The sequence below is a fragment of the Cibotium barometz genome, chromosome 55 (genome assembly GCF_041138505.1).
Source record: "Cibotium barometz isolate CiBa-2024 chromosome 55, ASM4113850v1, whole genome shotgun sequence".
Taxonomy (NCBI): Eukaryota; Viridiplantae; Streptophyta; class Polypodiopsida; order Cyatheales; family Cibotiaceae; genus Cibotium; species Cibotium barometz.
Window position 1 is genome coordinate 34,998,759 of NC_141100.1, and position 9,310 is coordinate 35,008,068.

General features: G+C 40.8%; 1 protein-coding gene across 1 annotated transcript; it reads right to left on the reverse strand.

Moving 5' to 3' along the window:
- Positions 1 to 6,531: 6,531 nt before the first annotated feature.
- LOC147607673 (pathogenesis-related thaumatin-like protein 3.7) lies at positions 6,532 to 7,573 on the reverse strand. The gene is made up of 2 exons (XM_086790603.1): positions 7,231 to 7,573; positions 6,532 to 7,132 (listed from the first exon to the last, which is right to left on the reverse strand). The coding sequence occupies exons 1-2, from the start codon at positions 7,286 to 7,288 to the stop codon at positions 6,678 to 6,680; spliced, it is 513 nt and encodes a 170-aa protein (XP_086646729.1). The 5' UTR covers positions 7,289 to 7,573; the 3' UTR covers positions 6,532 to 6,677.
- Positions 7,574 to 9,310: the final 1,737 nt, after the last annotated feature.

Here is a 9,310-nt window from a genome sequence, read left to right on the forward strand (position 1 = left end):
GATACACTTCACAACTCTTTCTCTATCTCTCTCATGATTCACTTCACAACACGATAGATGTGTAGATAATGATTTTTTTTATTTTTCTTAAAATACACATAATTTTTAATAATTTCTTTTTTCTCCCTCTATTTACTTAAAAATTAAAACAATACATTATTTTTCTCTTTAGGAACTCACAAAAACATTAAAAATGACATTTAATGTTACTTTTCTCTATCTGTCACAACTCTCTCTTCCTCTCCTCTCTCTCTCTCTCTCATGATACACTTCACAATTCTCTCTCTCTCTCTCTCTCGCAATGATACACTTCACAACTCTTTCTCTCTCTCTCTCTCATGATACACTTCACATCTCTCTCTATCACGATAGGTATGTAGATGAGGAGTGCTTTAGGATTACAAAACATTATTTTTCTCTCTTTAGGAACTCACAAAACTATAAAAAATGTCATTTAATTTTTTCTCTCTCTATCTGTCACACCTCTCTCTTCCTTCCCCTCTCTCTCTCTCTCTCATTCGATAATGTATACACTTCGTAAGTAATAATGCGCTTGTTGCGGTTGTCCCACGTTCGATAATGTATTGCATGATGTTGAGTTCAGTAATATTGTTTGATATATTCTGTTTTTGATTGATCATTGATAAGTAATGATACACTTATTGCTGTTTTCTCACGTTTGATGATGTATTGGATGATGTTGAGTTCATTAAAATTATTTGATATTCCGTTTTTGTATGAACATTGACGATATTGATATACTTGTTGCTGTTCTCTCACGTTTGCTTGATGTTTATTTCAGTAATGTTTGATATTCTGTTTTTTTGTGTTTAGTGACATTTGCTAGATTTACGAAGACGATCAACATGCTTTCTCCCGAAGAGCGTAAAATTGTTTTGCGAGCAATTCGCGTTGAAGCGGTCATCACGGTATCACAATGTACTGATGATGTCGTCAAAAAGATCAACGAGTCTGAGATACTCATGCGAGATCTCATAGACCAAATATGGGAAAATGCACAGCGTCGGCTTCGAAGCGGAGGCAACGCTGAGCTGCTAGATAGATAGAAGATAGCAGATTTCAACCATCAGCACATAACACGAACCATTTTGGGGAGCATGCGAGTAGTGTGCAGTGATCTTAGAGATGCTGCCCCGCCTGAAGCCAACATGCAACGTCTACAGTTATGGGACGTTGTATGGAGCGAGCAAAGGGCGAAGAGCAAGCGCATGAAGGTGTTGGATGCAGAGTCCCTCCCCAAAAGAGTGCGAATTGCCCAGGACGTTGCTGCAACGTCCAGTCAGGCAGATGCAAGTGGTACAGGTGTCATTAATCGTACCATCTACAATTCTATGTGCACACATCTTATTGGCATCCCGCACGAAGCTCTTCACGAAGGACGAACAATTGGCTCCGGTGTGTTTGGAACAGTAAAAGAGTATGCAATTAAAGGTATATCATTTTTACCGGAGCACATCACTTTTTGCGGAAAGCACTACAAAGGAGAAGGCAGCGCGAAGTTCGAGAGCTTCCAAGCAGAGCAGGGTATGCAAGTGCTACATCCATCGATTGTCCGATGCATTGCCTTTACAAAAGAGGCTCCTTGGATCACAATTTTCCCGTACTATAATGGCGGCGCTCTTGGTGATACTCTTCTGAAGGTTCCCTTCAGATTCAGTGAGTTCACCAGAGCCATTTTTCGTTTGGATCGAGGATGGAGACAACCCCCGCCTGATAATATCCCTTTAGGTCATCTAGAACTTTCAAAAATAAAAGAGGTAGTAATAAATATGCCACATATTATGCATGCCCTGGTGGAAGGGATAGCGGCAGCACATATGGCAGGTATTGTACATACCGACCTACATCCTTTTAATGTAGTGTTGGATTATACAAAAGAGCTAAAGCCACGCATAGGTATTATCGATTGGGGGTTGCTGCTGAGAGCGCCCAAAAAACGGGTGTCTCTCAATTTTGTTTTTGAAGCAGACAAGAACCCGGAGAAGGTGGCACAGGCAGTCTCCTACGCAGACAGAGAGCGAAATAAACGGCCGTGGATAGCCCCAGAGCTTTATGACCCATTTTTGGCAGATGCATACACTCCTGCATCTGACGTTTTTGCCTTGGGATATTTATTACAAACTTTATATGACTTCTGGAAGAAAGTGCAAGAGTTGTGGATGGATAATAGTTCCCATGACAAAGTTACTATGGATACTATTATTCATAGAGTCAAAAATTGGATGTTCCTGCCTAATCGCGATGAGCGAAAATCAATTTTGCAAGTAGTTGAATTTTTTAGATCACTAAATACTGACCCTACGAGGGCACAACGTCCTCTTGTAGAGCTATCGGTGGCATTCACCCCAACTTTGTAATAATACAGTACCAAGGGATTAAGTTTCAGGAATGGCATTTTGTTTCTCTCTTCAAAATTTGATGTGTCCAATGTTTCAAAATTTTGTTTCTCTCTTCATTGAGTCTTTGCAACATCTCTCTCCTCCTGTGGTGTTTAAGTTTATGTTTCCTCTTCAAAATTCGATGTGCGAGCATTGTTTGAAGTGTTTTTGGAGTCAAGTGGATACACTTCATCGAGTCTTTGCAATACATATCTCCTCTCGTAGTGTTTGACTTTAAGATTTTGAGATTATGGTCAATTTATCTTACGTTGATCTTTACAGTTCATTAAAATCCTAAAGTCATTTACGTTCATGCAGATATGGAGCAGGCGCAAGCGAACGAGCATCAGGAGTTAGCCAAGAAGGCTTACGAGCGAATGAAGGCCCTATCACATGGCCTGACAGCCCGCGAAGCGACACGAACAGCATGCAGGTTATCGAAATGGACAAATCCAACTTATGCCCAGTGGAAAGACATAAACAAACGCGTGACTACAGAGATGATAAAGGAAATATGGCCATGTCCAGATGGCGAAATTAAGAAGGGAAGATGGAAGATTTCTCGGTGCACCCACAACGATATCAAAACTAATGCCGAGCGCATTTTCTTGGAGGTGTACGGACGTCCTCTCCATAACGCCGACGCTCCACTGTATTTTGCTAAAATGTTATATGCTCAATTTATCTTACAAACTCCAGTGGACTTCGCCTCCAGAGAGGCCACTGTCAACACCCACGACATTCGTGAAGAGACAGTGACATTTACACGAGAAGAACTTGCACTCATGGTGGAGGGCGCTGGACTGGAGTTAAACCAGGTTAAAGAAAGCTTAGGGGCCCAGTTAGCAGAGAAGGAGAAAGAAGCTGACCGATTAACTCAAGCGTCAACTCCTACCCCGGCCAATAGAGGGATTCAAGAGCAGCTAACAAAGATCAGCCAAGATGTACAGAGCATCTCTTCACGTATTGCTCCTGTGCGCCAAGGAAACCACATCTCTCATTTTTTGATACATCCTGATCTTGTGGGAGTTTCTGCTGAGGCTACAAGTTCCTCCACCCTCCAATGTCCTGTATGTTACAAAGTATTCGATGGGTGGAGCGGCCAGTATATACTACCATGTGGACACTACTACCACTTAATATGTTTAGTGAGACAAATGCAAAATACTTCTACATGTGCATTGTGCAGTGTCCCAATAAATCAAGGTATTTATACAGTGTTCGGCATGGCTAGCGAATATAAACCACCAGGACCTTTAGATGCAACTCCGAGTGCAATTCGTAATTTATTTCAAGATGAGAGTTAAGAAAAACAAATCCTACTTTTGTATTGATAATTTTTTCAAATATGATCATTTGTACAAGTACTTTTTATTAAATTAATGAAGTGACTTCTTCCTCTATGTCAATATCTTGCTCCAAAATTCTTTCACCGTTTACTCTCTCGTCTGCTAAATTAAGCTCATCTAAGTCAATGTCTAAATTGTCTTCTATCTCAAGGGTGGTGCACAACGTACGTCCAACATCAAAGTTCTCGTCTACTACATCATCACAATTGTACATCCATCTGGGCATATCTTCTTCATACTCTTCGCTTTCAATGTCTCGCAAGATCTTTTCATTGCAGTACATGTAAACAAGTTTATTTGCTCGATCTGCAAGAAGTCGATTGCGAATAGTACTATGAATATATTTATACATGCTCCAGTTCCTTTCTGAGCCTGAGTTTGAAGAGCACTGACATAGAACCTTCATCGCAAGGTTGCGCAATAAAGCATAATGCTCACCACCATTCATCATCCACCACTTCCATGCAGGTTGCTCTTTGGCCATTTGTTGAACAAGGGAGTTGGAAAATAAACCTTCTTTCAACCGAAATGAGGTCATCTCCTTTATGCACTGTACACGATCATCATCATTATTATAGAAAGTGTTTACCACTTTATAAAAATCTTGCACCACCTCAACGTTGGACATCAAATCCATATTCCAATATTCAGGATCTAGCATGTAAGCAGCACTGTGCAGTGGCGAGTGCGCTCCAATCCATCTAGCATGAAAGTACTTCAACAGAACTTTTCTTTGTCTACTAGAGAATGATACACGCCATTGCTTTTCCACCACTGAATGCTCTAATTTCTCAGGACACTCCAAACTCCGCTGGACAGTCCACCATTGCATCCATGCTTTTCCGAGATTAGGCGCTCTTTGATCAAGACTTCGTACAGCATACATAACAGGCATCATTACATGGTATGCATCCATCACACTGTTCCACCAACTTCTTCTCGTAAGCGCTCCCTTCAAGACTTTGATTTTCTCTTTCACTTTTTCAAGTTGAGTGTTCTCCCAGTCATGAAATGCCATGCATGTAAATGTTTCACAAACTGCATCTTTATTTCTAAGAAGAGACTCAAAAGTGTAAAAGTGAGTGCAAAACCTAGTCTCCGCTGGAAGCTTTAACATAACTAACATGCGAGGTCGAAACATATCTAAAACTCTCTGTCTCTTGAGCATGAATTTCACAAGCTGGCGAGCAGTGTCGACGATCGAGGCAAACCATTTGGTATCATCAGATTTATACCAATCTTTTAATACAAGATTCAAACTATGAGTATTACATCCTACCGGAAAAATATGTGGATATTGTCGGTGTAGGATTCTGGATGCATTTTTACAATTTTTTGCATTGTCCATGACGACTTGGACTACATTCTTGGCACCCACTTCCTCTATCACAGAGCTAATGACTTGAGCAATGTAAGCCCCAGTTTTGATTGAACCAGCTGAATCCACGGCACGGATGAAAGTCTCACCTCTAGGTGAAATAACCATTACATTAATTAATGGTTTTCTTTGCACATTAGACCATCCATCACTTACTATACTACATCCAGAAAGCTCTATATTGCTAAGAATTATTCTTTGTACACGTTCTTTTACTGACGCATAACATTTCTCTAATAGATCATTTCGCATAGCATGGTACGTAGGCGGTGAAAACCCTGGTCCAAACTCACCAATTTTCTTCCATGCTCTCTTCCAATGGTCACTGTCCACCATCATCATAGCACTCCCAGAAAAGTAAATCGCTTCAGCGAGGACGAGTTGTGCATCATCGAGTCGACCTTGACGTAGGCTTTCTTGCAATGAAGTTTGACGCATGGGTATATTTTCTACGTCAAAGTTTCGCTTGCAAGAAGATGCACTGGGTAGATTACTTTCTGGTTGCACATTGCCGTTCGGGGTACAAGTAGGCGATGTAGCGGGAGTTTGATGATTAGAACAACAGTGTTCTTGCTGCCTTGATACATTAACGGTAGGAGTGTCATGTTTTCTTGAATCTTTCTTTTGCATTTCTTCTCTTATGCGTTTGGCCACTATAGGTGCAGAGGGGTGGGTACATGACTTTTTCTTCGGTCCGCCTAAAAAGTGTTCTCTTAGTCGAGGAGCTCCACTTGATTTTACTGCATGGCATAGCTTGCACTCCCAATCTATGAATCGATCACCAACGTTAATTGCATATTGCCACTCTATCCCAGGTGTCTTTTTTTTCCTGCTATTTGAAATTTGGACTCTATTGGAGGTACCACTGGATCCAACATTGTCCTCCATCTCAACAGATAACCTATTCAACCAAGCGTATAACAATGAATACACAAATGAAAAAACAACAAATCACTCACGTATAACAAAACATACATTAGCAAACAAATTACTTCGAAACTATCTTGACAAATACAAAAGATCATCACATAACACAAAACTACTTCAAACTATCTTGCAAGGTCTTACTACAAAACTACTTCGAAACTATCATGCACATTGCACTCCCAATGAAGGATGCCTTTTGTACCCAATTAAGGATACTTTACACAATCAAAGATCTATACTTGCCCAATACTCTAGTATAGGACAATAGACCTTCTTTAACATTCACAAAAAAAATCAAAGATCTATGCTTGCCCAATACTCTAGTATAGGACAATAGACCCTTGTCTACTCTAAACTATATCAAGTATCAAGAACCAATACAAGCCCCTAAGCAGGACTCTTGGCTCCATCAAACCATTCATAAAGCAGAATGAGAGAGAGAGAGAGAGAGAGAGAGCTTTGTGCATCTTCTGTAAACAATTTTATTTTAAAATGCTAATAAGCTTAGCTTTTGTGATGTTGGCCATTTTTCATTTTTTTGCGCCCCTATTACTATGAGTTTTACAAAGGACCTCCACATTATTTAGTAAAGGGCATGCATGCATAACACAAGTGGCATGGAGCTCATGAGGCGCACATGTAGACGTCGTAGTCGGTGCCCGTGGCGCAGGCCTTGGTCTCGTCGGGGCCTCCGGTGTAGTAGCAGGCGCCGGAGTTGGCGTCAGTGCACTCGACGGTGGGGCAGTTGCCGTTGGTGGGAACTGCACTCATGGCGCCGTTATAGCCGGCGATTTTGGAAATGTCGTAGTAGTCGTTGCCGCCGCTGCTGTCGACCGTAATCTCGAATTGCGTGACGCCGGAGGGAGGCCCTGTGTTGCAAGCCTGCCCGCCGCACCCCGTGTTTGTAATCGCCCACATGGTGGCCCCCACCCAGCTCCCCGAGGCGTCCACCGACCATGTGCCGCCTGAGCCTTGCTCCGAGCATGCTCCGCCCACGTTGGGCACCCAATACTTGAAGCACACCGTGGAGCTGCACTGGTTGTGCATGCGTATTGTCGTTGCCTCCGCTCTCATCATCTCTGCAATATGCAAGTAACGACAGCAGACGACGTCATTCACGTCAAACCAAGCGCGCATAGTACACACACACACACACAGATCAATATAGGTGCCTTACCGAAGCTAATGAAGCAGCAAGTCACCATTACACACAGTATCGCCTGCACTCTAGCCATGGCTGCTGCTGCTGCTGCCTCCGCCAAATTCAGCTAAAATTGGTGTGTTTTGTGGAATCACCTTGTCGCGCAGCTCTGTTTATATAGGCAATCTATGCGTGCATTTTAGGCTTCTATTTTCTTGCAGGGGCGGGTCATTTGCCTGGTTTCATGAAGTGCGCCTCCTTTTTCAACACGTTCTCAACTTTCCGTTTCACGATTGAAGAGAGAGGAGTTACGACACAGCTGCTATTGACAATATGTCCCCCAATTTTGGTTTTCTCCATGAAGACAACCAGATCAAATGGGACTCTGCAGACCCAATCGCTACCACGCCGCGCACACACAGCATACCTACCCAAGTATATGATGATAGCCTCAGTCAAGAATGGAACTCTCTAGGAGGCTACCATGTTTTATTAAAAACTTTCCTTTCTTTTGAAGCGCAACTTCTTTTTCCCATTCTTCTTCTTGTGGTGGAGATGTTGACCCCCTGGGAAGGAAACTCCAATCTTCAAATTCTAGCCATGCCTCTAAATTCAAAAGGAACTTGTGACACAAGGCTAGATTCAAGAAAAAAAAAAAAGAAGACTTTGCTAGTCTTTGCTACAAAAATGTATATATCAAACTTCCTAGTTGTTAATGTATATATCAAACTTCCTAGTTGTTAATGTAGCAAAAAATTCTTATATAGACGTCAAAGTCAACGGTTTGAATAGCTATATAGATTAAGTACACCTTTGGTAGATAAGAAGAAACACGATCAATTGACTTGGAACCCCGTAGGAATGAATGTAGAAAAATTATACTAGATAAGAGATAGGATTGCTTTTTATAAAATGCTCTCAAGCAAAATACAATATATACAAATCTACCTAGCTAGCATTTCATCAATTTATATTAATTAGATAAAATAGTATAAAAAGTTACTGTTGAATATGTCAACATTGAACTAATTCTTGGATAGCCACTACCTTCAACTAATTCTTGAATAATAGTTATAGTTCGTTTTTCTAATAATAAAAGATCATTGATATCTTTCTGAGGAGTAATTTGTTTATGCGTAGTCTCTAAAAATCTTTCTTTTAACACTAGTCTCTAAAAATCTTTCTTTTAACACTAGTCTTTTAGCAAGAAACCTTAATGTCCCTTTACTACTAGCATTGTTTGAAGAATTTGATAATTCAAAGCATAACTTATTTTCTTATACTATTTTCAAAGACTTGAAACTTCATGGAGAGATTCAAGTTTAGCCATTATGAATCCCCAAATAGAGAAAATAAGTATTTTTTATCACCTTTTTTACAGCCACAGTTGAGTGTATGTGGCTCAGACGTCTTGTGGCTGATTTGGGTGTTGGACAGTCATCTAGCACTATGATTTTCACTGGACATCCAGAGTGCATTAGCAGCAAGGAACCCAGTGTTTCATGCTCGCACGAACCCAATGTTTCATGCTCACACTAAGCACATTGAGGTACATTACCATTATGTCAGGGAAAGACTCTCTATAGCAGAGATCAGCTTGGTCTATGTGCCTACACATGACGACATGGCATATTTATTCACGAAGGCTCTTCCTCATGAAAAGTTTGAAGCTTTTCGTAAATCTTTGGGCTTACTGCCTTTTCAGGATTGATCGCCCATACTTTGTACATGTTCACATCATCACTCGAGGGGAGGTTTGTAGCATTATATGGTAGTGATCAGGGATTTCACTGACGTAAATGAGAACATGTGAATAAGTTAATAACATATGTTAATAACACAAAAAACCTTGTGATCACATGTTATATTCACAAAGCTTTCACAAGGGCCTAAAAAAATTATCTTTGTCGGGCATTAAAAATCTTCTTAGGTGGCGACTGACTTGCTATTATGTGAAGATGGTAACATGAAAACATGTGAATAGCTTATTCCCATGTGTAGCCAAGCTTTTAAGGGGTTCCCAAATGGCAAGTGACCTGTTATTTTGTGAACGGTAACATGAGAACATGTGAATAACTTGTTCACATGTGTTATTATCACAAAAAATCTTGTGATC